We start from the raw sequence: 27,852 nt of genomic DNA, 5'->3' as shown, positions 1-27,852 counted from the left end.
AATAATAGTAATAATAATCCTGTCCCTGCACCTGCCTTTGACCAAGGGGAGCAAGGACACATGAGCCAGAGTGTGCTGGAAGTGACACCTGAACCCCACCAGCCCCACGTGCCCCTGCCCAGCCCCAGGAATAGCACACGTGTGAACACAGTCGTTTTATTTTAAACCAGGGACAGAAGAAGCAAGGAAACGAAAATTGCACATTCACACTAAAATCCTCATCAGCCACACCAGGAATGATCCAAGTCTTCAGTCAGTTAAAACCCAGTCTCCCCCCAGGCACAGGGGGCTCTCCCGGCAGGGGCTGTGTGGCAGGGAAGGGACAGCCTGGCACCTCACAGGGCTGGGCGTGTGGGACTACAGGGTGCCCTCACCTTGTCCCTGCTCATTCCCATCTCCCTCAGGCACACAGGTCTTGCTGGAGCAGACCTGACCAAACTCTGGCACCCCTGAGGACAGGGAGTGGGTGCTCTCCTGGCCCACCACCCTGCCTGGGGCAGAGGGAGGGATACCCAGGGTCAGTCTTGGTGGGCACTAATCCTGTCCCAGCCACTTCCTTAAACTCCAAGGATATGTTTTCTCAGCCTGGCTGCCCTCAGCCCACTGCACCCTCAGCTATGCTGGTGAGGGATGGCCAGAACCACCCCCACCAGCCCCTGCAGGTCCTTTGTGTCCCCTCTGTGCCACACAGAGCCTGTCACCTGCCCTTCCTGCCCGGAGAGACACCTTGTCCCTGGCACTCAGCACCATAACATGAGAGCTCCCGCTCCTCACCCTCAGAGAAATAATTAAAAAAAAGAGAGAAAAAAAAAAAAAAGGTTTAGTCACATCCACATACATCACATTTAAAAGGAAGGGGATGATGTACAGCAGGGGGAGCACGGCAGAGCCCACGGGATGCAGCTGCCTTTCCCAGCACAGCACGTCGGGCGGGCACAGCCAGGGTGGGAACAGCTAAGCACTAACAGCTGGCAACCTCACTGAACCAAGCTTGAAGGAATTTGAAGGCAATTTAGCTTAAATATAAAAATAAATTTTTATTTTGTTAAAAAACGTTTAAATATTTGTAATCTTTTTTTTTGTCTTTTTTTTCTTGCTTTTTTTTTTTTTAATTTAGACCTCAGCAGACACACACACTCACACGGCTCGGAGAGTAAAAACCTGGCAGCAGAGCACTCCTGGGAATGGGGTGCCCATCCCTTACCCTGGGCAAGGCAGGGGGTGGCTCTTGGGTGACCCCCAGCTCCAGCAGTCTCTTCCCATGAAGCTCCCAGGCAGGGAAGGGTGGGATCCCCGCTCCTGGCTGGATGGGGACAGGGGAGGCAGCATTGCAGCTCCTCAGAGCTGGTAAAACCCAAAGGGAGGGGGATGAGCTAAAAATGAAAAGCACTTTGGACTTGGGAGGGGTGAGGAGAACCCATCTGCTCTGGAATCCTGGGAGCAGCTCCACATCTCCCCTTCCCAGGTGGGGAGGGGGCAGCAGGAGTGAGGGGAAGGGAGGGGAGAGACTGCCAGGGTTGGAACTCCCCCCCGGCCCGGCTGCCTTTCAGTCACGACATGGAAGGGACAACTCCCCAGCACGAGCAGCCACGCAGTGATGCTACTGTCAACACCCAATTAGCTGGGGCACGTCCCCCCCCAGGGACCGGCGCCCCCCAAAAAAGAAACTCCAAACAGCAAATCCGGCATAACCAACATGCCGCCACACACACGGTTCAGCTCTTCCTCCAAACTCGATTCAGTGAGCGCACAACGGGAGCACGGATAAAGCAGACCAGGGGGAGCGGGGTGGGGGCAGCCCACAGCCCCACGGAGCAGCGGGGATGGGAGAGGGGTGGGGGGATCCCCATCCTCACCCCGTGCCTCCAGCACAGGCCCAGGGGTACGGTGTGTCCTCGGCTAGAGGTGACAAATTAGGTCACTCAGCTGCAGCCGTGCTGGTCATCCACGGCACCGGGGCAGCACCAGGCTGGCACCAACCCCAGTGGCAGGGATGGGACCGTGTTCACCAGGCCACGGGATGACAATGGGAAAGACTTCGGGACCTGGTGGAGACGGGGTCCCTGGGCAGCCTGGAACTGCAGCACGGCCCCAGTGGGGCTCCAAGCGGGACACAGCCCCAGGGCTGGCTGAGGGCTGAGGGGGGCACAGGAACAGCTAGAAGAAGCAAATGGGGAAAAATTTACACATCATTAAACATGGCAAAATAAAGTGAGGGAAGGGAGGTTGTGGATATGTACAGAGGGTCGTCCAGCCTTGGCTCTGAACTGTTCAAGTAACAAGAGTTTGGTTTATCCCATCCCAGCCACCCGGCACAGGCTCCGGTGGGTGGCAGGGATGGGGCCTGGTCCCACCACGGGGACAGCTCCAGCCTGGAGCCCCCCACACGTGGGCCAGAGGGGCCCAGCAGCACCGGGGTCACTTTTTGCGGGTGTGCTGCCTCCGTGCCTGCAGCCGCTGGCGAGCGCCCGTCTTGGATCCTGCCCCGATGGAGAAGGTGGGGGTGGATGAACCTGGAAGCAGAAAGGTGGCTCAGGGCCCTGCAGCCTTGGGGGCAGCGTAATGCCCACCCTGGGAACAGTGTGATGCCCACCCTGGGAGCAGTGTGATGCCCACCCTGGGAGCAGTGTGATGCCCATCCCGGGAACAGTGTGATGCCCACCCTGGGAGGAACAGAAGGTTTGGTGTCCCCCGAGCCCAGCAGGTACCACCTGAGCCAGCTCCCAGAACACATCTGGGAGCCCTGCTACTGTCCCCAGCCCGAGGAGACACCATGACCCACGAGCTCCCCAAGGCTGGAGCACCATCTCACTCCTTACCAAAGGATGAGCCGACTCCTCCAAAGCCTGAGGCAGGAGTGCTGGGTGTCCTGAAGGAAAGGGTGCTGCTTCCACTGCCCACAGCTCCTGGGACGGGTGTGCTCTGCCCAAAGGTGGGCGCAGGAGCTCCTGCAAATCACAGAATCAGCAACAGGTCACTGTGAGCCGGGGTTGGCAAAGGAAGAAGAGCCTTTGGGAGCCAGTGGCACCCACAGGACACACAGGACTCTGTAGGGGCTGAAGCTCCCGGCCTCTGCTCCCAAAAAGCCCTTTTAATGCCAAAGTTACACTCTCTGGGTAATCCCTGGGCTCTCCTGGCAGCGGGGCTGCACAGAAGGATTTGCCAGGGAGGAACAAAGGCCTCTGTCTTTCTACATCAAGCAGTTGCTCAGTGTGTGGGTTTTAGTTCTGTGGTAGCTGGGATGGCCCAGTGAGGGTGTGAAATGTTAGGGAAACCCTGAAAGTGAGGACAAAGAGATGGTAGTCACTGGCTGGCAGCTTCCCTGTCTGCCAAGGAGTTCCAGGTGGCTGTTAGGGACTGGCACAACCTTGGCTCCTGCAGGACACCTGGCTGGGGGTAGAGCCAGGGAACTGGTGCCTTCAGAAGGGCCAAGGAGAGTTTAAGGATTCCCCTCCACCACTGAGGGCTGAGGCCCCGGACAGGGAGGATTGGAAATGCCTTCCCTCTGCACAGAGAGGCTCTGCACAGCAGGAGCACCGGCCTCTCCAGGGCTGTGGAGCCCAGGAGCTTGGCAGTGTCCATCAGGAATGCTGCTGCCCAACTCCAAACCCCCAACATGGCCTGCAGTGACAGGACAAGGATTAATGGGTTCAAAGTGAAAGAGGGGACATTCAGGTTACACGTACTGAAAAAATTCTTCCCTGTGAGGGTTGGTGAGGCCCTGGCACAGGTTGCCCAGAGAAGCTGTGGCTGCCTTGCATCCCTGGAAGTGTCTAAGGCCAGGTTGGACGGGGCTTGGAGCAACCTGGGCTAGTAAAGGTGTCCCTGCCATAGCAGGGGAGTGAAACATGATCTTTAAGGTCCTTTCCAACTCAAACCATTCCATGCTGACTCACCTCCGAAGGTGGGCTTGCTGTTGGGGGTGCTGGTCATGGTGAAGGCGAAGGGGGTGCTCTGGCCCGGTGCCCCCAGCGTGCTCTGCTGCAGGGAGGAGCCGAAGGGCGCTGCCGCCGGGGCCGCCCCGCTCTGCCCAGCCCCAAAGTTGAAGGCCATGGCCGGGGAGCCGCTGCTGAGGCCCGGCGTGCTCATCCCGAAGGCGCCGGCCGAGGGGCCCGGCTGGGTGGTGGCCCCGAAGGTGAACGGAGACGGGGTGGTGCCAAAGACGGTGCCACCGGCGCTGCTGCTCGTGGTCTGGGTGGTGGCACCGAAGCTGGATGTGGTGGAGGTGGCTGTCCCGAAGGAGAACACCGAGGTGGTGGTGCCGCCGAACGCTGCCTGGGTGCTGCTGGTGCCGAAGGAGCCCTGGGCACTGGTCGTGCCAAAGGCTGTCTGGGCACCGCTGCCGAACGCCGGCTGAGCCGCCGATTGTGCCAGGGGGGCTCCGAAACTGAACGGGGGGGCAAAGCTGACGGGGCCAGCAGCGGGTTTGCTGGTAGACGCTTGGCTGTCGGCAGCCCCGGCGCTGAAGGCGCTCCCGGTGCCGGGGTACGGTGGTGGTGGCTTTGCACCGGTGCTGAAGGAGCTGCCAAAAGCTGAAACGGTGGAGCCAAATGTCAGCGGCGCTTGAGCTGTGGTGGCTGGGGCAGAGGAGGTCAGTGTGGTGCTCCCAAATATGCTAAAGCCCGCAGTGGTGGTGGCAGCAGTTGTGGAGCTTGAAGGTGCCTGGCCAAAGGCAGGGCCTGCTGGGGCAGTGGTGGTGGCAGTGACCGTGGCCAGAGGTGGCTTCCCAAACTGGAACACGGGCCCTGGGGTGGCAAAGTTGGTTTCTGTGCTGGGAGTGGAGCTGGCCGGGGCCCCGAACAGGAAGGGCTGTGCCGCACTGGTGGAGGTGGCAGCGGTGACGGTGACAGCCGGGCTGGCGGTGGGGCCCGTGGAGGAGGGCGGGGTCAGTCCGAAGCTGAAGACAGGTTTAATGGTGGCATCCGTGGAGGAGCTCTGGGTGGTGGCTGTCGTAGCTGCAGTGGTGAAAATGATGTTGGGAAGGCCCGTGAACACCGGGGTAGGCGAGGAGGCTCCGGGCCGCTCTGGGGCCGGTTGTGCCGTCGGTTTGAAGGCGAAAGGAGAGACTTTCGCTGGAGACGAAGCCGTGGTGACGCTGCCGAAGATGGGCTTGAACATGGTGGTGGTGGTGGAGGACGTTGAAGAAGGGCCTGAGCTCGCAGACACGGTGGCTGTGGTGGAGGTGACAGCCGTGCAGACTGCCGTGCTCTCGCTCTTCGGCACAGCACCGAAGATGGGTTTGAACATGGGGGTGGGCATGGCAGTGGCCATGGTGGTGGGAATGGCAGTGGCTGCAGTGGGCACAGCAGTGGCCGGGGTGGGCACAGCAGTGGCTGTAATGGGCATGGCAGTGGCCGTGGTGGGCACGGCAGTGGCCACAGTCGCCGCTGGCTGGCTGGCAGGAGGGGTATTCAGCATTCCAAACACGATGCTTGGCTTCGGGAGAGAGGGAGATTTGCTGGAGGTCTGGCCCAGCTCAGTGAACGCAGAAGGTGCCAGGCTGTTTGGGGGCTGCACCCCCAGGGCAGGGGGGGCAGGTGTGCTCAGCACGGGCACAGGCTTGGTGTCAGCAGAGGTGTCAGGCAGAGAGCTCGACTCCAGCGACACCGTGGGGGCGGGTGGTTGTGCAGTTGATGGAGGTGGCTGGGATGCTGCTGCAGCTCCAGTGGTGTCTGGAAAGGGGGAGAGAGCTTATTTAGGGATAGAGGGGCACCTACAGACAGCCTGCCCTTCTGCCAGGCACCCACCTGCTGGTGCAAAGCCTCCTGGAGCAGCTCCCACCACACCCAGCCCTCTGAACTTACCGCAGCCCCCAGCAGGACCAGGGGCTTGGTGTCCCCAAATGTGCCCCTTTGAGACCTGCCTGCCAGCTCTGCTGCCAGAGGAGCATTTGAGCAGGAGGGTTTGTCACCTGCCTCACAGAGGAAACGTGGAGTTCCCGCTGTGACTGCCCGGCTCTGCCGGGGTCCCATTCTGCTGACCCTCCTCCTCCTCCTCACCTGGTGCTGTGGGCGCAGCCTGGCTGCTCTGCATCTTCTTCAGGCTGTCCAGGAGCGAGGAGCTGGCCAATGTAGGAGCTGTGGAGGCAGGTGCAGGCCCTGAGGAGGTCACGGTGAACACCAGCGGTTTGGACACAGGCGTCATCTCTGCAGTGGTGCTGGGGACTGCATCTACAGGGAAGGAGCAAAGAATCAGGATCCACAACTGGCTGTGGGGGACAGACCCTTAGCAGAGCTTCTCCAGCAGGTAGGGAAACGACACCAACACCCCACAGCCCTGGGGAACCTCACACAGCACCCTGGAGACACTGGGGCGTGAGATCTCCTCACTCTGAAGGCACAAAGAGCAGCCCCAGACTGAGGCAGTACAAACCCAGGTGCTTCCCCAGACTGTGCTACAGACACCCCACTGCTCTACCAGTCCACACTTGGGCTCGCTCCTACCACCCTTCATGTTCCCAGCCCGCCCTTACCAGCCTTATCCTCCAAGACACTGTTGAACCACTGCAGCATTGCCTTCTTCTCCGCATCCAGGTCCTCCGAGGTGATGGAGTAGCCCAGCTGAGGCGGCGGGGGCTGCCAAGAGAGAGCAGCAGCAGCTTAGCTCCTTCCCAGGGAAGCAGAGCCTCTCGGAAGGTGTGCTGGCGACTGGCCGTGGCGAGCCCCGTGAAGCAGCTGGTCCTGCCGCAGCTACCGCGGAGCTCCGGTCCCCGACTCTGCTGGACCCCCGGCGTGGCACTGAGGGCACGGCAGGCCTTCCCCAGGCATTACCTGGTCCGGCAGCAGGCAGCACAACCACGCACAGCCCACCAGACACTGGGGCTGGGGACAGCGTCACTTCCCACTCGGCCAAGGACGGGGCCTCCTTCCTGAGGGCAGGCAGGTCAGTGTCCCCCCAGCCCTGCAGAAATTGCAGTGAGCACATTCTATTGCCAGAGCGGGGCCAGAGGGGCTGCGAGACAGCGACGTACCAGCACCAGCTGGTCCCCACGGATCGACGACAGCAACGGGATCTTCCGCTTGCGCTTCCCGCTGCTCCCCGGCGCCGACGGCGGGCTCAGGGAATTCTTCTTCCACACCGGCGACTCCGCCACTGCAGAAGGAGACAGGTCAGGCCCAGCTCCGGGCAGGTGTTTGGTTGTACTGATGGGGCTGTCCCAACCCCTCTCTGGATGGCCCAGCTCTGAGGGCAGAGCCAGGGGCAAGGCTTTCAGCTGCTCTGATGCCCTGGAAGAGCAGGGAGACTGGGACAAGAGCCTGCTGGGGCTCTGTGGGTCAGCAACCCCTTCCCAGCTCCAGGGATGGTCCCTGCACTGTACCATGGGGCCCACCTGCCACAGGCACAGAGGACTGCCTCTCTGTTTTAGCTGAGGAAGCATTGGAATAAGCTCAGCCTGGAATTTGATCAGAGCTCCACTCACACCACAGCAGGTCTTGGCCAAGGCTGACACCTGAACCCGTGCTGGGTTGGGAGTTGGAGTTCCCCCTTTCAAGCCAGTTCCCAGGCATTTGCTAGTACCCCAACACTGTCAGCACCCCTCTAATCACCTGGAAATCCCACCAAGGCAGTCCCTGAGGCCAGCTGAAGTAGCACTGCTTTGAGAGCAGCACATTCTGAGTTTCCAGGTGACCTCTCAAGCCCATGTCACTGCAGGCCGTGGCTACCTCAGCTACCTCCTGTTCTGATTTTGCTCACCCTGGTGGCCCATCCAATCCAGGTGCAGAGCCAGGGCCCACCTACACTCACCTTTCTCTGTCTGCAGCTCCTTGTCTGACTTCACTGGGGTGGAAGTGTTGGAACGATGTGACTCCTCTTCCCTGTGCAAACAGGAGATAGCCAGTCAGGAACAATCCTGGGCTCAGCCCCATCCCAGAGAACAGGATGAGACTGAACACACTGAGGATTCCCACCAGCACCCCTGGTGTTTCTTTGCCACCTGCAAACAGACCTCAGGACAAGAACCTTGTGCAGCTCCAGGCAGAGGAGCTGCTTCCTGCTCCAGTCCCAGCTTGGCTGGGCCTGCACCCCCTCCTCAGGATGGGTCAGCCCTGGGGGGCAGCTGGGGGTCCTGGATGGGAGCACTGCCCCTCGCAAGTTAGACTCAGCCTGTCACCAGGTGACTGTGTCAACCAGGTGATCGTGTTGACTTCAGTTCTGACACAACCTCAGGCTCCTCTGATCTGGGAGAGAACATGGGCCGTGCTCAAAGGCAGGCACTATGATACAGCCCTGGGATTTGATTTTGAGGAGATGGTAAAAATCAGGGCCTGTCTTTTCCCAGTGTTCCAGCAACCACCAACCCAGGCCATGCCACTGCCATAAGGCACCATCACCTCTGCAGCAACTTGAGCCCCTATATCTCTGACCCGGCCTGGGAGCAGGGCAGGGGTGGCACTGCAGTGTCAGGAGGTGACAAGGGGCCAATCAACATGACAAGGGGGTCTCCACACCAGTGAGTGACCCACCATCACATCTTGGAGAGGAGTCTGGACTATCCCAGCTCCAGTGGAAAGTGTGACTTGGGCACTGGGATGGCTGGGAAGGCGACAGCTCCGTTCCCAGCTGGCTCTGGTAGAGGCTGGTTACCTGGCTTTCTTCAGAGGCCACTCTGGGGTCTGGGGACGGGAGGACGCTGGGCTGGACATTGGGGACAAGTTCACACCACTTCTCTTCCACAGCTGGAATAAAGAGAGACACCAACAATAACTCGCTGTGGGGCTGGCAGGGAGCAGAGCCCTTTCCCCCCTGCTCATCCCCACTCCCAGGACTCTGGATAATGAGCCCAATGAGTCCAGAGCCCCTCCTGCTTCACCACCACTTAACTCCCCTCCACATTTTGGGGAGCTCAATGTCTGGCCACCCCAAGCTGAACCCACATGGGGAAAAAGCAGCATCCAGGGCCAGGACACTGCTGGGCCAGCTCTTGCCTTTGTGTGACCAGCATCTCCTTGCCAGGAGTTTAGAGCAGGATCCCAGCGCAAGGATCTGACTCTCCCCAGCCCCAGCAAATCTCTCCCTACCACTATCTGGAGCAAAGCTTTCTCCACACAGACAGAGCTCCAGTGGCCATGGCTAAGTGTCCCTGGCACATCTGCAAGCCCAAGCAGGATACAAGCAGTGCTGCATCAGTGAGCAGCTGGGACCTGGGTCACAGAGAAACACATGGCTCCCACACTGCTGACTCCAGCTCAAAAGGTGTCAGCGCAGCAAAGCCTTTTTTTTTTTTTTCCTTTCACCTGCATCTATCCAGCCTTGCAGACTGGCCAGGGACGAGGAGGGAGAGCAAAACAACCTCATCCTTGGTTTGGTGCAAAAGCAGCAGGGCGGCTCAGCCTGGGACTCCCCAGAAAACAGGGAACACTGCTGCTGGACCCACAGCCCACCTGACCCTCGGGGACGGGAGCTGAGCCACACCAGATCCAGGCAGCCAGCCACACTGCTCTTCATGAGCCCAGCACTGGGATTCCACGGGTGATCCCAGAGGAATGTGCAGCCCAGGTGTCCGTACCTGTGCCAGGCCCCGGGTGGAGCTGTAGGAGCTGGTGATGGCGTTGCGGATGGAGCTGGGGATGCCCCCGGAGTACGTGTTGTTGAGGGAGCTCATGGAGGACGTGCGGGACCTCTTGTTGGAGCAGTCGTCGGGGCAGTGAGAGACAAGGCCCCTCTTCAGAGAGCCCGGCCTGCAGGAGGGGTGTGAAGGCTCAGTGAGCTCCCCTGCTCTGCCCAAAGGTCCTTTCCATGCCAGGCAGGTGGAGGAAGGCAATCCCACTCCTTACAGGCTTGGGAATAACCCTCAGCAGCAGCACAGCCCTGCTGTCACAGGGTGACAGACCGACAGCCTCTCCTGCTCTCCCCCAAAGCCAGGCTTTGCAAGTAAAATCCAAGCCCCTCTTCCAGATCCCACAGAGTTTTGCTCCCTCTGCCCCCCCATCCCAGAAGTTGCTTTTAGCCCGGTGGGCACTTACTTGGGTACGAGAGAGGCGGGGGCACCGTTGGCTACCAGCGGCTCAAACGCTGATTGCCCACTTCCACTGCTGTCGTGGCGCCTGTGGGAGAGAGGGTGGAAGTCTGGTGGGCAGTATGGAAGCCTCTCCCAGCCTGGGGAGAGGCCTCTTTCCAGGCAGGCTCAACACTGGGAGAGCTCAAACCCTGCTTGTTTTCCTGGCACCCAATAGCCAGGACAAAGTTCTTCCACATCTCCAGACTCCTGCGGATTTTCTCTTGCCCCGGGCCTGTCCTCATTGACTCTCACCCCAAATGCCAACATCCTGCTGGGCACAGCCGTTTGGGCATAAGAAAACAAAAATCTTTGCTCAAGTCCATTATTCTAAGCCAAAATACTTCCAGAAATGAGCTGCTGAGTCTCTCTGAACTGACTCGAGCTCTGAAACTCCCACCTCCAACTTTCTGCAGAACCAATGCCCTGGACTGTTAGAGTCAGAAGCCAAATTCCCCTTCCCACAATGATTCCATGAGGATCTGAAGTGTGAAAGTCCCAAAGCAAAGCTTGCTGTGAAGCAGAGCTGGAGGTGTAGGACAGCTCTCCTCAAGCTCTGAGCACGCCTACCCCACAGCACAGGCCACCCCGTGCTCTCCAGCTGACACAGCTCCTTTCTGCCCTCCAGGGTCCCGGAATTTTCTGCCTACGAGTGTTCCTTGTGCTTCCCAGACAGGAATGCCTTCAAAATTGGTTTTTGTGGCAGAGTTGTGTATCAGCATATTAAAACAGAATAAAGAAAACCCCTGAGCTGATCCCCTCTGTGCATCCACCCTGTTGTTGTCCTGCTTGGCTCAGATAAACCAAGTCAAGCATACAAAGATGGGAATTCAGTGCTGGAGGAGGATGGCGTGCCCTGCCTTGCCCTGCCGTGCTCTCTTCACCTCCAGCAGCAGGACAATGTGCCCAAGCCACTCTCTGCAGTGTTCCAGCTCCCTGCCCAGACCAGCCCCAGCACAGAGGGAACAGCCTCCATGGACACAACTGGGAAGGATGAAGCAAGTTGGAGCAAGTCCAGAGAAGGTCACGAAGTTGGTAGGGGGACTGGAGCAACTTCCCTATGGAGACAGACTGAGAAAGCTGGGGCTGCTCAGCCTGGAGAAGGTTCCAGGGAGAACTCAGTAGCCTTCCAGGACCCGAAGGGGCCTACAACAGAGCTGGAGAAGGACTCTGCAGCAGGAAGTGTAGTGACAGGACAAGGAGTGATGAGTTCACACTGAAAAAGGGGACATTTAGGTTGGCTATACCCAAGAAATCCTTCCCTGTGAGGGTGGGGATGCCCTGGCACAGGTTACACAGAGAAGTTGTGGCTACCCAATCCCTGGAAGTGTCCAAGGCCAGGTTGGAGCAACCTGGTCTAGTGGAAGGTGTCCCTGCCCATGGCAGGGGGAGGAATGAGATGGTTTTTAAGGTCCCTTCCAACCCAGGCCATTCCATGACTGCATGAGTGCAGGGCAGTGAGGCAGTGGTGTGCCTGGGCTGTTGGACTCCAGCAGACTTGCAGTCAGGATTTACTCCTGGTCCTTCCCAGGGCGCTGGCAAAGACGCTGCACCCTCCTTCCCTGAGGCTCAGGGCTGGAAGTCACTGACCTCGACTAACAGAAGCAGCAGTGTCTCCTGTTTACCCTCACATTTCACCTCCCTTTGCTCACTCAGCCCATGAGAGAAATGTGTGGAGCTTTTCAAGAGGGATCCTTCCAGCCATCTCTCTTGGGAGCCCGGGGCTGACTGAAGGACAGAGCCCACAGCAGACACCAGCACTTCCCACCACGCCTTCCCAGTCTGCAATTCCCTGTGAGAAGAGAAACCATTTCCCAGCCAAGCTTCCCAAACCACATCCCAGCCATTCCCAACCCCAGCCAGGCAAAGGAACACATTGGACCCACACCTAAACCACATCCCTTTGATCTCAAGGACAACAGGAGCCTCAGAGGACTGTCTGACACAGCCCCAAGGGCCAGGTGATGGATGGGGTGTGCTTCCTCCCTGCAGTTCCCTTACCACAGTGCTCTTCCAGCCCAGATCCTGGTCACACCACACATGGCACTCTCTGGGACACATCCCATTGGTCACCACTGGAGCGAGAGCCCCATCTGTGACCTTCCCAACACACCACCAGTGACCTGAACTGCTCCCTCCTTACCTTCTCTTGCTCTCCTGATCGTTCCCAAAGGTCTGCTCCTCCTCCTCCTCCTCTTCCACAGCCCTTTTCCTGCTCTCCCTGATGGCATTCAGCACAGTCTCCTTGGCACACGGGTCGGGGCTGCTGGTGGCTGGGAAGGCCAGGGGTGAGACCAGCTGCTCCAGGCTGGGGGGCAGAGCAGAGCACACTGTTAGACTAGCTGGGATCACTGCTCAGAACTCCCCCACGGAAAGGGGGACACGGCTCTTCTGGAGGTTCAGATCACACCACCCTCCCAGCCATGTGGCAGCACTCAGGATGGGATGGTACTCCCAGCGCTGATAATGCGGCTTCCCCCAGTGTGTCTCGATATCCCCTGTGGCTAATAAGGGGGTTCCCCCCGATGTGTCCAGTATTCCTGTGGTTATAAGTGGGCTTCCCCCGGTGTGTCCCTGCAGTACCCCCTGTGATTCCCTCCAGTGTGTCCCAGTCCCCTCCGTGGCTGATAACCGGGCTCCTCGTGGTGTGTCCCCGTCCTCTCTGTGATTCCTCGGTGTGTCCCGGAATCCCCCTCTGTGATTCCCCGGTGTGTCCCGGGATACCCCTCTGATCCTCCCGGTGTATCCCAGTCCCCCGGAACTCACGCCGGGGCGCGGGTGATACTGGCGGCGGGCGGTGCGATCCTCACGGTGACGGGGCTGCGGAGCGGGCCGGCCCGGCGGGCCCAGGGCGCGGCGCGGGGCGAGCCGCCCTCCCAGCGGGCGGTGGTCAGGCCGAGCGGCGCGGCCGGGCGGGGTTGCGGCAGCGGGTACCGGCGGCGCGGGGGTTGCGGGGGGCAGCGCAGGGCCCTGCGGGACACAGCGCGGTCAGTGCGGGGCGTGGCGGGGCTCCCCCCGCCCGCTCCCCCCATCCCTCCCGTCCTTACCCGGGCTGTGCTCGGCGCGGCGCGGCCCTCACGGCCGGGCCGCCGTTGGCGGCGGCTTTGGTGGGCGGGCGCGACGCGGGCGGGCCGGGCCGCATGGCGCACCAGGCGCCCGCCGCGCCCAGCGCCGCCGCGCCCAGCAGCGCGCCCCGCAGCAGCACGCAGGCCAGGGCGAGCGCCAGCGCCGCGGCCACGGCCAGCGCGGCCCTCACGGCCCCGTCCCGCCCGCCCGGCCCCGCGCCCGCCATCGCCGCGCGCCCGCCGCTCCCGGCGTGCTCTGCGCGCGTACAGCGCGGGGGCGGGGCCTTTAAAGGGTGGGCGGTGCCTCAGAGATGGGCTGGGTTACATGGAGGCGGGGCTTAGCGGGTGGGCGTGGCTTCCGGGGCTGAGCGGGGACGGCCCTCCTGGCGTAACGGAGGGCGGGGCTTAGAAAGTGGGCGGGGTCTCAGAGGGTTAGACGGGGCTGTCCCCTCGGCGCGCGCTGCGGGGGCGGGGCTCACGGGGTGGGCGGGGCTCCGCGGGTGCGAGGGACCGGGCCTCCCGGGTGGGCGGGGCTTATTGAGGTGGGCGGAGCTCTCCGGTGCGAGCGGAGCCGACCCTCTCGGCGTTCACCGTGGGAGGGGCTTCGCGGGCGCGGAGCTTCCACGGCATCCGGGGCTGGGGGGGGCGGGAGGGGCTTCCAAATGAGAGAGGGTGGGAGTGGCTTGTAGCGGTGGGCGGGGCTTCCTGGCCGAGCGGGGCCGCCCGCCCCGCGGGCTCCCGGCATGCATTGCGCGGTGAGGTTAGAGGGGCTTTAGTGGTGGGCGTGGCCTCGCCCGGCCCCGCCCCAGCCCCTCCCACGTGTCCCCGCCCGACCCCGGGACCCCCCGAAGCCCCCGGTGCTCTCCCGCTCTGAGGCCGGGGCCGGGGACAGTCACCCACGTGGTGCTGGGGACTGTGGGAGGGTCGCAGTGGCTGGCTGTGCCGGGGGGGACCCCAGGGGACATGGCTGTCTCAGGGGATATCCTGTCCTGCTGCCAGCCAGTCGGGTCCTGTGGAGCAGGGACCAGAGCTGGGAGGAATCGTGGCCGAGTCATGACAGGCTGAGACAACGACAGGGACAATGGCAGAGACTGTGCAGGCAGGGACAATGGCAGGGACAGTGGCAGGAAGGGACCGTGGCGGGGATCATGCAGAACACCGCCGTGGGGACACCCCATGGTGTCACCCCAGGTCCAGGTGGCCCTGGCAGGGCTGGGGGACACTGAGTGTGCCCAGCGTGGGCTAAGCACGCTTAGGAAGGGACATTCCCCCGAGATCCCTGTCCATGGGCCACCCAGCAGCAGGACCTTCTTGCCATGGCCCTGCCGGGGTGACCCCGCAGCGCAGGATGGTCTGCACGGACCCCCCACTGCAGCATCTGCCCCCCAGGAGGAGTCGCAGGGCTGGGCTGAAGGCTTTATTGAAAAATCCCAAACACACGACGGGTCATTGTTATCATACAATGAAAAACCAAACCAACCCGCCCTGCACCGGGCGGGCGGGGCAGCCCCTGCCCCTGTCACCAGCACCGGGAACACCGCGGGGACCGCCGCCCGCGATACAAAAGGGACAATGGATTCGGCCGAGGGCGGTGCCACTGTCCCCACGCCCCCGCTGCCCCCGCGCCGCTCCCCGGCCCCGAGGCCTGAGGTAGTTGGGGGTACAGGCGAGACCCCCCCCAAAAAAGCAGGGAGGGTGTTGGGGCTCCCCGTGTCCGGCAGGAACGGGATGGTTGGTATTGCACCCGAGGGGAGCCAGCGCGGGGTGGGATGGGGAGGCAGCGGGACCCCCGTGGGGAGCCTCCAGGTCCCCCCAGCAGTCTGGGGGTGGCAACAGGGCTGTCTGGGGGCGCGGGGTCAGCGGGTCCCTGCTCGCTGGACGGCTGCGCTGGGCGGTGGCAGCTCCGAGGCCGCGGCGGTGGTGGCAGGTCCCAGTTCCCCGGAGGCTGGGGGATGTCACTGGGAAAGCACGCGGGGACAGCCCAGCTGCTTCCCAAAGGGAGAAAGGCCAAATCCTGCCCCCAGCAGGGGAGGGACGCTCTGGCCCCAGCAGGAGCACCAGCAGGACCGCAGGGGACGGGGACATCTGGGGGGCCCGGAGGTGGCAACACCCCCCTGCCCTCCGAGCCCCCTGCTCAAGGCACAAAGGTTCCCTGGCTAGTGCCCATCTCTGCCCACGGCCATGCTGGCACCAGTCCCCCCTGCACCCCAGAGGCTGGTGGTGACACCGGGATGGCACCAAAGCGAGTGGGGACAGGGAGCTGCTTGCTCTGGCTTTGGGGTGCTCTGGTTTTGGGGCACCCCGGCTGCCCCCCGAAACCCTCTGTGCTGCCCTAGAGCCACCCCCCGTCCCCAGGAGCTGGTGGCTTGTGCGGTGGCACCGCGGTGGCCCAACCCCGCGCCCAGCACCTTGCGGAGGGTTTATTGCTGGCATGAACACAGTGATCTGTCGGGGCAGGGCAGCCCAGCTCAGGGGGGCGCTGCGGGGGGCGTTTTGGGAACCTGGGATGTGGGGCAGGAGCTCATGGCAGCGTCCCTCCTGCTGCCGGCCCCTCTCCCGGCTGCTCCCGGCACTCCGGTGTCCCCAGACAGGGTATCCCACGGGAATGCCACCGCCCCACCCTGCAGTGGCCAAAGGCACTCGGTGCCCCCGCCGAGGGGGAGCACACCTAGCACCAAGCCCAGCAGCACCCCAAAAGCTGCCCCCCACCCGCTGGCACCCCCGGGGCCTTCAGCAGGCTCATCCCCGGGGCGGGGGGACGGTCACGCCGAGCCACGGGCTGGGTTAAGGCTGGAAAAGCAGCGAGAGGCAAAAGAAGCCCGAGCGCTCTCGCTCAGCCAGAGCCGGCTCTAAAGAGTTCCCAGAATCTGTGCAAAAACAAAACTAAAGGGTTAAAGACCCCCCGGAGACCCCCCCACCCCCCAGCAGCTCTAATAAATACACGTGCACTTTGCAGAGCCCCCGGCCCCGGGGCCTCGCCGGTGGCTCCCGGGGCTCCGGAGGCGGCTCCTGGGGGATGAGGGGGGCGTGTGCTTCGGGGAGGCTTCTGCACCGGATCCGTGGGGATCTTCCCAAAAGGTTGCATCGAACGGGGTCCCAGGGGTGTCCCCTGCGAGGCCCCAGGTGTCCCCTGGGGGCTGCTGCTGCCACTGGGGCTACTCTGCAGCTGGAGGGGGAAGAAAGGGTGAGGGAGTGCAGTGCCTCCCAATATCCCACTGTCCCATCCCTCCGGGACCAGCAGCACCCAAGCCCCCTCCCCAGGGGTGATGTGGATCCCACAAGTCGGAGTCTCCAAGGATTTGCCTGTGTGCGCCAACTACCCCTGGGTTTGTGCCAGCTGGAGTGAAAGCCATGCCTGCCCACTGCCAGGATGGCAGGCAGGGCTTCTCCATCCTGCCCTGCTCCTTCCCGGAGCAGTTTCCCAGCTGGAGCAGGACTGGCAGCACTCACCATCCTCCTCCCAGCCCTCGGCCACTCCGGCCAGCTCGTAGTGCTTCTTGCGCAGCTCCCCCAGCTTCTGCCGCTCCTTCTGCAGCTGGTTCTCCAGCTCCAGCACCCGCACCTGGGGGACACCACCCAGGACATGCCCACCCAGCACCCTGGCACAGGGTGGGGCTGAGCACCCCCCTTTCACACCCGTTATCCCCCCAGTATTGAGCCCAAAGACCACCGAGGTACATCCCACAGGTGCTCCGGTGACAAGCAGATGTGGGGAGGGGTGGGGTTCGGGTGGGTGCTGCCTGTGCAGGCAGGTGAAGGCAGAATGACCCATGTGGGCACCCTGGGAAGAGGAATTTCCTGGGGCTGCCCCGTGCCAGGCAGAGGTGGGTGCTGTGGGGAGGCCATGGGCTGCTGGGGAGGGATTGAGAACCAACTGGATGTGGCTCCTGGGCAAACCCATCTGTGGCCTGCACACCTTGGGTTTCCCCCGTGCTGGTGCTGCCTGGGGGCAGCTGGGCAGGGTGACCCCCCAGCTTGGTGCCCCTCCATCTCTCCCCCAGCCTGGGTAGCCCAAGCAAGACATCAGTGGGTGCATTTCCCAAAATATGGGAACATCCTACCTGCGAGTCCATCTCCTGACGCTTGATCTGGGTAAGTGTCATGCTGGAGAAGTCCATGCTGTCTGTGGAGAAAGACACCACCAGCACCCCTCAAGCTCTACTCCCTGCTTGGACCCCCAGCAGCTCCCAGGATGCTGGCAGGGTCTGGCACCATGGGATCCACATGGCAGGGAGTGAGGGGCAGCTGTAGACAGAGACCACCAGGGCACAGCCAGCTGAGGGTGCTGAGTACCAAGAGCAGAGGTTTTGGGGCAGGTCTTTGCTCCAAGCATTGGAGGAAATGACCTCAAGTTGTGCCAGGAGAGGTTTAGGTTGGGTATTAGGGCAAATTTCTTCTTTGAAAGAGTTGTCAGCCCTGGCACAGGCTGCCCAGGGCTAAATGGTGGAGTCACCATCCCTAGAAGGATTTAAAAGCCTGTGTAGATGTCGCACTTGGGGACGTGGGTTCGTGGTGGGCTTGGCAGTGGTGCGGGAGTGTTTGGACTCGATGGTCCTAGAGGGCTTTTCCAACCTAAGTGATTCCATGGCTTTACAATCCCTGCAGCCCCACACTCACCTTTCTCCTCCACCTGTGACCTCCCAGCTTTGGTGGAGGCCACCACACCGGCTGTGGCCTGGTTGACCCCCCGGGAGGCTTGTTGGAGCTTGCAAAGGTTGGCACTGTCCTTGTCTGCCTTCACCTGCCGGGACAGCCAGGAGGGGTCACTTACACCCCACCAGCCCTACAATTTGGGGTGACCACAGGGTGCCCCAGGGTCACCCCAAACCTCCTACCTTGGAGGCTGCCACCAGCTGAGCGGTGCTGGCCGCGATCTCCCGGGAACAGACCATCAGCTCCTCGAACGTCCCCTTGCCTTGCACCACCAGGTCGGCAGCGTCACTGTGGGAGGGCAGAGAGGGGCTGGAGCATCATCCTGCCACCTCTGTGTCCCCTCCCTGTGGGCACAGCAGGGCTCTGCCATCCTCTCCACGCTCCGCTGACAGTGGCACTTACACCATGACGGTGGCACCCCAGCCCACGGCCTTGGAGGCGGAGATGAGACCCTCGGTCCAGCGGGAATTCTTGGCGTAGAACTCCTTGGGGGATGCTGCTCCCTGCCATGGGGAAAGGCATGGCTGGGGACAGGGGACCCCCAGACCCCCATCTTGGTGGAAAGCAGGAGGTCAGGGTGTCATTTCGGATGCGTGTGGGAGTTGGGGAGACACCCAGCACGGGGGGTTGCATGGGAAGGGAGATCAAGGATCTCTGTGACACCCCGGGAATCAGAGCCAGGGTGAGACCCTGGGGCTGGGGCAGCAGCTCCTGGCAGCTGGTGGGGACGTTCCAACGGGCCAAGGGTTGGAGCAGCATGTTCCAGCAAGTGTGCGGTGGCCCCTGGCTGGCCAAGCACCTCTGATCTGCACCCCTGTACCAGCTCACCCGTCCACTCTCCACGATCTCTCTCTGGAGGTCCTTGGAGGCCAGGACCAGGACGTGGATGGCCTGCATGAGGCCCGTGCAGGAGCCCAGGATCCTGTGAGACAAACCCTTCTGAGCCCTCTGTGGGGTGGGTGCCTGTGGCACCAGTCCCATCCTGCCTGCCCGGCTCTCTCCAGTTCCCCGACCAACACTCACCTCTCGTTCACTTCCAGTTTGACCCCAGTGTCACCGGCCCGTGCCTTGCTCAGCATCTCCTGGTAGGGGGGCAGAGGCTGTGCTGAGCCCTGTGCCCGGTGGCAGGCCTGCACAGTGCCCGTGGTTTCCCCACGCACAGGGTGCCCTCACCTCGATGCGGGCAGACGCCGTCTCGATGGCCGCGGCCGTCGCCGCCATCTCCTTGTCCACCAGGTCACCCAGCTCCTCCTGCTTGACGTCCAGCCCTCTGGGACGCAGCTCCTGGGGATGGGATGGGATGAAAAGGAATGTCCAGGGGTGGCACAGCCCCTCTGGCGATGCCCACCACAGCCTGACCCCATCCCACCAGCTCTCTGGGGGCACCCACCTCTGCAATGGTGCTGATCCGGCCCAGGCAGGCTGTCACTGGGCTGCAGTCAGCACCTGCCACTGTCCCTGGGTCTTGCAGGGCACTGAGGTAGCTCAGGGCCTCGCTGCCACACTGCCTGCACAGCTCCAGCAGACCTGTGTTGGCAGCACAGGGGTGAGGGGGCCGCACACAGGGATGGAGGTGTCTGGTCCCTGCCTGCCCTGGCATCCTGCCCATCCTGGTCCTTGCTCACTCCAGGATCCTACTTGTCCCAGCATCCTGCTCAGCTGGTCTCCTGGCACCTTCTCACCCCAACATCCTGCCCACCCAGTCCCCTGCATGCCATGACCTCGGCCCACCCCGGTCCTGGCTCACCCCAACCCGTCTGTTCCAATCCCTGCCCACTCCAGCATCCTGTCTACCCTGTCCCCTGCCTGCAGTGACCCCTGTCCACCCCAGCCCCTGCCCACCTTGGCCCCTACCTGCCCCAGAATTCTACTCAGCCCCTGCCCATCCCAGCATTCTGCCCACCAAATCCTCTGCCCGGCCTGATCTCCTCCTCACCTTGGCCCCTGGCCCACCCCTGTCTCCTCCCCACCCTGGCATCTGCCCACGCCACGCCCTGCCCGTGGGGCAGCACTCACGGTCAGCGGGCTCCACGGGGGCCACGTGGGAGGTCGCGCTGCCCTGCAGGAGGGTGTCGCTGACCAGGTGGGCGAAGAGGGCCAGGCAGGGCAGCAGGGAGCCCACGGCTGCGGCGGGACAGGGGGCACACACCTCAGCCCCCGCCGTGCTGCCCACCCAGCCCTGCATGCCCGGGGCTGCCCCTGTGCCCTCCCCCCTGCCCGGGGCTGCCCCTGTGCCCTCCCGCTGCCCAGGGCTGCCGCTGTGCCCTCGCCCCCCAGGGCTGCCCGTTCTCACCTGTGCCATCCGACAGGTACTTGCCGTGCGCGTCCCGCAGCCGCTCCACGCACTCGGAGGCTGCCAGCGTGCGGGACAGGAGGCAATCTGCAGGCAGACGGCAGGCAGGGCTCAGCCAGGCCGGCAGGGAGCGGGCAGGCCGGGATAACGCCCGGTTTGGGAGCCTCACCTGCCGAGCCGGTGCAGCCGATGTGGGCGGGATCCTCCATGCGAGCCAGGGCGTCCTGCACCATCCGCTCGGCCTCGCGGGCGGTGCCCCGCAGCAGGGATCGCTGCTCCTCGGCCAGGCGCCGCTGCAGCGCCTGCTCTGCGCCCTCCTGCCAACCCCACAGGGGTGTCGGGGGCCCTGCTGTGCCACCGGCATCCCCCTCACCCAGCCCTGCCGAACCCCCGTGGCCTGGAGGGATGGGGCTGCCCCGGGGTACCTTGTCTCTCAGCTGGGTCTGCAGCGACTCCAGCTCGTTCCTGCTGCTCTCCTGCTCCCGGCTGAGCGTGTCCCGCAGCTGCTGCAGCTCCGCCCGCAGCGCTGCCATGTCCTGCCCGTGCCGCTCGGCTGCCTGGCTCAGCCGGTCCCGCTCCTGCTCCAGGCTGCTGATCCGGGAGTTCTGCTCCGCTCCCGCCTGGGTGGGCATGAAATGGTGGTCGGGGCTGTGCCAAGGGTGAACCCTCCAGTCTGGGGTCTGGTTCCTGGTCCAGGCTTGGGCCACCCCCACTGTCCCTGCAGGCACAGCCCTGCATCACCACCTGGCAGTGATGACCTCACCTGGTGACAACCGAGGCTCCTGGGGAGCCCTTTCACTTTTATTCAGTGAAAAATCACTTTTACCATGGCTGTCACCATCCTGATGGAGGAATGGATGCGAGGTGTGGCAGTGGCCTTGGAGCTCTGCCCTGTCCCTGTCCTGCTGCAGTGTCTGCCCACCCTCGGAATGGATAACTGCATTTTCCTGCCAGCTTCTCCCTCCTCCACCAAGCCCAGACATCCCTGCTATGCTCCACATCTCCACAGGCATGGGATACCCTCTGGCATGTCTTGCAGTGTGATGGCACACTGCTGCCTGGGTTTACAACAGGCAGAGTTCTTCCAGGGCTTTTATTCCATGATCCCTGCTGCTGGAGCCCATTGCTCCACATGCTCCTGCACCCAGGAGCACGAAACCCCGTGGTGTGACCATCCAACCCACCCAGATATGAGGGGGAAGAGGACAGGGTTCTCAGGCCAGTGGTGGGCATCGTGTCTTGGATGGGTAAGGCCTGGCTGCCCACCCAGGGCTGTGTGAGGGGTTGCAGGGCCCCCCCACACGCTCTCACCTGTGTGCTGGACTCCAGTGTGCCCTGGAGCACCTGCAGCTCCTGCCTGCTGGCTGCCAGCTCCCGCTTCAGCGTCTCCAGCACCTCTGCCTGCTCCTGAGACTGCGGCAAGGGGAGAGGTTGGCAGCACTGGTGCCCCATGGGGGGGGCCCCTGCTCATCCCTGCTGTGTCCCCCCCATCCATACTCACCTTCCTCTGTGCCTGCTCGCTCACCCTCTGGAAAGAGTCCTCCAGCTCCTTCTTCTCCCGCTCCACATCCCCCTGGGCCTGCCTGGCCACCGTCACCTGCTTGGTCACCTCCGCGTTCTGGCGATGGCAGAGTGAGCTCAGCATCCCCCTGTGCCCGGGGGGGTACAGCTGGCAGAGGGGGTGCCAGGGGGGTTTTTGGGGAGCCCACCTTGCGCAGCAGGTCAGCGTGGTTCTGCACCAGCTCGCTGTACTTCTCCTTCAGTTTGCTGTAGCGCTGCTCGTTGGCCTGCGCCCGTCCTGCCACGCAGGGACACCGAGGTGAGCCCTCAGGCCCCCCCCAGGGGCTCACCCCCACCCCAGGCTGGTCCCAGCTCCCCCTGCTCACTCTCGATCTCTGTCAGGCTCCGCTGAGCCTTCTCGGTGTCCTCCCGCTGCTTCTTGAGCTCCTCCAGCTCCGTGCGCAGGAACTCACTCTCGTCCTGCGCCTGCTGCTTCAGGTGCTGCTGCTCGGCCAGCTCAGCCTCCAGCTCGCTGGCACGGCCCCTCAGCTGCACCGCGCCCCGCGCGCTCTGCGGGCACGGCCGGGGGCTGATGGTGCTGTTCAGGGCCCGCCGGGACTGTCCTATACCCACCAGTACTGCCCAACGCCCACCAGTACTGCCCAATGCCCACCAGTACTGCCCAATGCCCACCAGTACCATCCAACACCCACCAGTACTGCCCAACGCCCACCAGTACTGCCCAATGCCCACCAGTACCACCCAACACCCACCAGTACTGCCCAACACCCACCAGTACTGCCCAACACCCACCAGTACTGCCCAATGCCCACCAGTACTGCCCAATGCCCACCAGTACCATCCAACACCCACCAGTACTGCCCAATGCCCACCAGTACTGCCCAACACCCACCAGTACTGCCCAATGCCCACCAGTACTGCCCAATGCCCACCAGCACCATCCAACACCCACCAGTACTGCCCAACGCCCACCAGTACTGCCCAACACCCACCAGTACATTCCAATGCCCACCAGTACTGCCCAATGCCCACCAGTACTGCCCAATGCCCACCAGTACTGCCCAATGCCCACCAGTACCATCCAACACCCACCAGTACCATCCAACACCCACCAGCACCATCCAACACCCACCAGTACATTCCAACACCCACCAGTACCATCCAACACCCACCAGCACCATCCAGTGCCCACCAGTACCATCCAACACCCACCAGTACATTCCAACACCCACCAGCACCATCCAATGCCCACCAGTACCATCCAACACCCATCAGTACTATCCTACACTCACCTGTACCATCCAATACCCACCAGTATTATGCAGTACCCACCAGTATCATCTGATGCCCACCAGTACTGCCCAATACCCACCAGTACCATCCAATACCCACTAGTACTGCCCAATGCCCACTAGTACCATCCAATGCCTACCAGTACCATCCAGCAGCCCCCGCCATGGGTACCACCCCACAGACCCCCAAATGCATCCAGCTGAAGCACTGAGGGTGCTGAGCCCACCCCCTCTGCAGGAATGCAGCCCCCTGGCACACCTGGAGACCCCCAGGGTGGGCAGGGATGCAGAAGCCATTGCGGACAGGGCAGGACAGAGATGGGGATACCATCTTGCCCATCCAGGGGTAGAGCCACCACCCCACACTCCCAGTGTGAGGCCCCGGGTCTCATCCTGCCCACCTGGTTGTCACCCACCTCGGCCTTGAAGTTCTCCAGCTCCTCCTTCAGGGCTGCGATCTCCCCGTAAAGCTGCTCGATTAACCTGTCCCTGGGAAGGAGAGACACAGGGTACCTCCTCAGTGCCATGGGGACACGTCCTGGGAGGGGAGGTGTCCCCCGTGCCACCGTGGCTGTGGTGCCGTTCCAGGAAGGGAGGTTCTGGTAGGATCCCGGCCTGCTCACTTGTCATCCTTGTTCATCCCGTTCTGGCTGTTGAAGTTGAAGGGGTCGCAGCTGAAGGCGCTGCCGAAGATGTCGTCAAACTTGTTGTCAAACAGGCTCTGCGGGAAGAGCAGGATGGACCTGGAGTGACCTCACCACCATCCAGGAACCCTCATCCCCTCCATGTCCCCAGTGTCACCGCCAAACCAGCCCACGAGCTGCCTGGACACTGGGCTGGATCCTCCCACTGCTCCCAGGGCACTGAATGTGTTGAACTGCCATGGGGCATCTCTGGTCCATCCCCACTTAAGTCCCAAGGGGAGAAGATCCCCAAAGCCATGTCACCACACGCTCCTTCCCCTCCTCACTCAGTGCCTGGGAACAACCTTTGGTGGAGAGGAGGGTGAAGACCTAAAGTGGCAGATGCTCAAAGCCAAACCTCTCCTCGCCCATCACTGGAGGGCACCACAGCACTGAGCAGCACTGGGAGACAAATCCAGGCTGGCTCAGCCCTGGCAGCACCCAGATGGGACATCCAGCACCCAGCTGGGACATCCAGCACCCACTCACCCCCCCACAGGGACACTCCCCAGTTCCCAAAGCCATCTGCTGTCTCAGCCCCCACCACGGTGTGGATTTGGAGAAGTAACTCCAGGCTTGGAGCTGGAGGGCCCCTGCCACCCTCACCTGCGAGGCCGTGTCCATCTCCACCAGGTCTGTGATGGGCTCGCTGTCAGGGGAGGACGCTTCAGCAGGGATCACCACCACGGGGCTGATGTGCTCCGACAGCGCCGAGGCCCGCAGGAAGTTGGGGGGGTTCTGGGGAGGGACGGTAGCAGGGTGAGGGAAAGGGCTGGCACTGCTGCAGGGCTGAGGGCATGGCTGGGTGAAATCCTGCCCCAGAGCTGAGCTGGCCAGGCCTTGATCCATGGGAATGGAGCCAGGACCCACAAGGATGGAGCCAGGACCCACAGGGATAAAGCCAGGAGCCAAGGGCATGGAACCAAGACCCACAGGGATGGAACAAGTGTCCACAGGGATGGAATCAGGACCCACAGGGATAGAGCCAGGGCTCGCAGGATGAAACCAGAACCCACAGGAATGGAGCCAGGATGCACAATAAGGGAACCAGAACCCACAGGGATGGAGCCAGGACCCACAGGATGGAACCAGAACCCACAGGGATGGAGCCAGGACCCATGTGGTTGGAGCCAGGGCCCTCAGGGATGGGACCAGGACCTGCAGGAATGGAACCGGGGTCCAAGGAGAGGGAGCCAGGACCCACAGGATGGAGCCAGGACCCACGGGGATGGCTCTTAGCAAGAGCTTTGGGTTGGTGAGAGAAGGGATCCCAGCCCCTGGTCAGACGGCAGCTCCATCCCACAGGACACCACCCAGAGAGGGACGCAAAGATGATCCTCAAGGCCCATGAGCCTCACGTTGCCACCAGCCCCAGGAAGCCAGGTAAGGTGACAGGTGGCTTTTTTGGGGCCTCCCCCAGTGCCACCCACCCCAGAGCTGTCCCTGGCCACGGGGACAGGGAGTGTGGGGTCTGGGGACTGTGGGGTCTCACCTCTGGCAGCTGTGGGATCTGAATCAGCCGCTTGAAGTACTGAAGGTTGCTGGAGCGATAGAAGAGGTCCTTGAGCCTGAAAGGGACAGGGAATGGTGAGGGATGGCTCTTGTCCAGCCTGGACAATGTGGGGAGCTCCAACCCCTTGCCTGGTTCCAGGTGTCACCTGGCTGAAGGGGACTGTGGTGTGTGCTGCCACCAAACCCACTGCCAGCCTCCCACCCTTGGAAAAAACTGACTGCTGGAGGGTTTATCCCATAAACCCAGGGCCTGGTGGGCAGGGAGAAGGACCTGGAGCTTGAGCAACCTGGCCTAGCGGAAGGTGTCCCTGCCCACGGCAGGGGTTTGGACTGGATGATCTTCAAAGGTTGCTTCCAACTCAAACCACTCCCTTCCCACCCAAAGCCCCCACGAGCAGGTGTGGGGCTTCCAGCCTGGAGCCAACATCTGCAGTTCCCACAGTTCATCACCTTCAGTTCCCACAGGAGCATCTCCCCCAGGAGCAGGGTACTTCCCTCCAGGATTTCCAGTTTTGGGGAGGAGTGGCAGTGCCCAACCACACCAGTTCTGGCTCCCATCCCTCCCAACCACCTCAGCACCCCAACTGGGATCTCAGTGATGTTGATACCTGTCCCAAGGTTAGTCCCTGGGGGGTCAGAGCCCACGGCCAGCCCTGATATCTGCTGTTTGCAGTTTGTGACCTTGGTTTTGAACCAAGCTGTCCCTCAGCACCTTGACATCCTCCCCCTGTTCTCAGTGGCCAGTTTTTGTTTTGGCTGCCCCGAATAATCACATACCAGAGGCCACAGCATATCCCTGCTCACTGCTTTTCAATCTCTGTGCCCTGGGAGCACCCCCAGAGCACCAGCGCTCCAGCTCTGGGCACTTACTTTCGGAACTGCTCCAGGAAGCGATCCCGGTGGCCCTGCAGCGTATCCGCCGGCAGACCTGGAAGAAGCAGCAAGCAGAAACATCACTGTGTGTCTTCATGGATCAAGGGACAAGCTATCAGCACAGCCACATGGGGATGGGTCTTCCCCAGAGATGGCCACCCTCCTCTGGGGGTCCGAATGCTCCCGCTGCAGGAGGGGATCACACCCCAGGGAAGGGGAAAGCACAGAGGTCAGGCAGCAGCCACCACAATTCCAGGTCCTGAGGGACGTGGGTTTGGCACCGCCTTGTCTTGGTGACTCCTTTTATCTCCCCAAAAAGGCTGGGAAGGGGATGGGGGCGAACAGCCCAGCCTGAGCAGGGTGGTGACCCCCAGTGTCTCCCTCCGTGTCCCTCCCTGCCCAAGGTGGTGGCGCTGGGGACACTCACACGAGTGGAGCTTGAAGAGCAGCTTGACGGTGTAGTCGTAGAGGTGGCTGCAGTCCAGGATGACCTGGATGAGCGGGGCCAGGCGACACTGCCCCGCCGCCGTCACTGACACCGAGCGCGACATGTCCAGGGAGCTGAACACTGCGGGGGGGAGCAGGAGATCGGGATCTGGGAGCACCAGCAGCGCTGGCGGGTGCCATGCTGTGTCTGCCAGATCCACAAATGTCACCCACAGCAAGAGACCTTCAGCTGGAGCAAGATACCCACTGGCCCCTGGGGACCCAACCTGTGGCCCTGCAGCCGTCTGTAAGCTCAGCAGGAGGGGAAATTCTCACCCAGGACTCCCACCCAGGCTTGGGAACACTTCAGCCTGGCACTGTGGCCCTGCAGCTGGGCCTGACCCCAGCAGTGTCCCTGGGCAGAGCTGACACACAGCCCCTGTGCTCTGTCTGTCACTGCCGTCCCACTGGCACTCAGGTGTGCTGGGTGTGCTGGCAGGAGATACTCCAAAACCAGCCAGGAGCACCTGGAGACCATCTCATTCCACCTCCTGCCACAGGCAGGTACACCTTCCACTATTCCAGGTTGCTCCAAGCCCCATCCAACCTGGCCTGGGACACTTCCAGGGCTGGGGCAGCCACAGCTTCTCTGCCCAACTGTGCCAGGGTCTCACCACTCTCACAGCCAACAATTCCTTCCCAATATCCCATCCAACTCTGCCCTCTGACAGTGGGAAGCCATTCCCCTTGTCCTGTCCCTCCACTCCTTGTTCCAAGTCCCTCTCCAGCTCTCCTGGAGCCCCTTTAGGCCCTGCAAGGGGCTCTCAGGTCTCCCTGGAGCCTTCTCTTCTCCAGGTGAACAGCTCCAGCTCTCCCAGCCTGACTCCAGAGCAGAGAGGCTCCAGTCCTTGGAGCATCTTTGTGGCCTCCTCTGGACATGCTCCAGCAGCTCCATGTCCTTCTGATGTTGAGAGCTGGAGGCAGCTCTGCAGGTGGGAACTCACCAGAGTGGAGCAGAGGGGCAGAATCCCCCCCTCCCCTGCTGCCCACGCTGTGGGATCAGCCCAGCAGAAAGGAGGCTTCTTGGGCTGCCAGTGCACGTGGCTGAGGCATGCTGAGCATCTCCTCACACCCCAAAATCCTTCTTCCAGGGCTGCTCTCTATCCCTTCATCCCCCAGCCTGGATTGATACCAGGGGCTGCCCTGCCCCAGTGCAGCACCTTCTGCTTAGCCTTGTTGAACCATAATTCAGGTGAAGTGCCCAGAAAAGCTGAGCTGTGGTGCCCTCAGCCAGCACCCCCACAGAGCCTCCCCCCAACTCGGCTCAGCCCCCCACGGAGGACCTGGGCCCCCACAGACCCCTCATCCCACCCTCTGTCAGGGTAGCACAGGGGCTTACCTGTCTGGAAGAGGTTCAGCTCACACTCCAGGTAGTCAAACATCTCCACTGTCAGCTGAAAACTGGGAAACAGGGATAAGGATGGTGGGGGACTGTCCCCATGGCCACCCATGGGCCTCACCCTGTGCCAGGTCCCAG

At 62.3% G+C, this 27,852-nt stretch overlaps 2 protein-coding genes across 4 annotated transcripts in view; both read right to left on the bottom strand.

Moving 5' to 3' along the window:
- Positions 1-142: 142 nt before the first annotated feature.
- Positions 143-13,289, bottom strand: LOC116796872 (nuclear envelope pore membrane protein POM 121-like). The gene is made up of 13 exons (XM_032707857.1): positions 13,045-13,289; positions 12,764-12,967; positions 12,141-12,305; positions 9,966-10,046; positions 9,509-9,680; positions 8,587-8,678; positions 7,747-7,817; positions 6,971-7,092; positions 6,473-6,575; positions 6,000-6,170; positions 3,897-5,672; positions 2,820-2,948; positions 143-2,513 (listed from the first exon to the last, which is right to left on the bottom strand). Exons 1-13 carry the CDS (start codon positions 13,287-13,289, stop codon positions 2,419-2,421), a joined length of 3,426 nt encoding a protein of 1,141 aa, XP_032563748.1. The 3' UTR covers positions 143-2,418.
- A 1,176-nt stretch (positions 13,290-14,465) lies between these two features.
- The window catches only part of HIP1 (huntingtin interacting protein 1), a 46,324-nt gene continuing 32,937 nt past the window's right edge, over positions 14,466-27,852 (bottom strand). For all 3 annotated transcript variants that reach the window (XM_032707693.1, XM_032707692.1, XM_032707694.1), the window contains exons 7-31: positions 27,715-27,776; positions 26,317-26,457; positions 25,887-25,944; positions 24,997-25,072; positions 24,111-24,242; positions 23,445-23,542; positions 23,238-23,310; positions 21,895-22,078; positions 21,718-21,806; positions 21,510-21,626; positions 21,320-21,421; positions 20,434-20,628; positions 20,178-20,325; positions 20,009-20,095; positions 19,732-19,839; positions 19,106-19,242; positions 18,889-18,999; positions 18,739-18,797; positions 18,544-18,637; positions 18,118-18,218; positions 17,898-18,003; positions 17,680-17,803; positions 17,124-17,185; positions 16,513-16,624; positions 14,466-16,228 (exon numbers count right to left, since the gene is read on the bottom strand). In XM_032707693.1, coding sequence (XP_032563584.1) covers positions 16,218-16,228; positions 16,513-16,624; positions 17,124-17,185; positions 17,680-17,803; positions 17,898-18,003; positions 18,118-18,218; positions 18,544-18,637; positions 18,739-18,797; positions 18,889-18,999; positions 19,106-19,242; positions 19,732-19,839; positions 20,009-20,095; positions 20,178-20,325; positions 20,434-20,628; positions 21,320-21,421; positions 21,510-21,626; positions 21,718-21,806; positions 21,895-22,078; positions 23,238-23,310; positions 23,445-23,542; positions 24,111-24,242; positions 24,997-25,072; positions 25,887-25,944; positions 26,317-26,457; positions 27,715-27,776 — 2,587 coding nt within the window. In that variant the 3' untranslated portion in view covers positions 14,466-16,217. The remainder of the gene's footprint in view (positions 16,229-16,512; positions 16,625-17,123; positions 17,186-17,679; positions 17,804-17,897; positions 18,004-18,117; positions 18,219-18,543; positions 18,638-18,738; positions 18,798-18,888; positions 19,000-19,105; positions 19,243-19,731; positions 19,840-20,008; positions 20,096-20,177; positions 20,326-20,433; positions 20,629-21,319; positions 21,422-21,509; positions 21,627-21,717; positions 21,807-21,894; positions 22,079-23,237; positions 23,311-23,444; positions 23,543-24,110; positions 24,243-24,996; positions 25,073-25,886; positions 25,945-26,316; positions 26,458-27,714; positions 27,777-27,852) is intronic.

This window comes from Chiroxiphia lanceolata, chromosome 20, assembly GCF_009829145.1.
Source record: "Chiroxiphia lanceolata isolate bChiLan1 chromosome 20, bChiLan1.pri, whole genome shotgun sequence".
Lineage (NCBI taxonomy): Eukaryota > Metazoa > Chordata > Aves > Passeriformes > Pipridae > Chiroxiphia > Chiroxiphia lanceolata.
The sequence above is the reverse complement of the archived record's forward strand: the minus strand, read 5'-3'. Positions and strand labels throughout refer to the sequence as shown.

What these genes read in the sequence shown, in the direction of transcription:
- LOC116796872 (XM_032707857.1), bottom strand. Translation starts at nt 13,289, where the DNA reads ATGGCGGGCGCGGGGCCGGGCGGGCGGGACGGGGCCGTGAGGGCCGCG. An exon ending in CCACCCGGGGCCTGGCACAG is followed by an intron (nt 8,679 to 9,508) that starts GTACGGACACCT and finishes TCTTTATTCCAG; the next exon opens with CTGTGGAAGAGAAGTGGTGT. An exon ending in AGGAGTCGGCTCATCCTTTG is followed by an intron (nt 2,514 to 2,819) that starts GTAAGGAGTGAG and finishes TTCTGCTTCCAG; the next exon opens with GTTCATCCACCCCCACCTTC.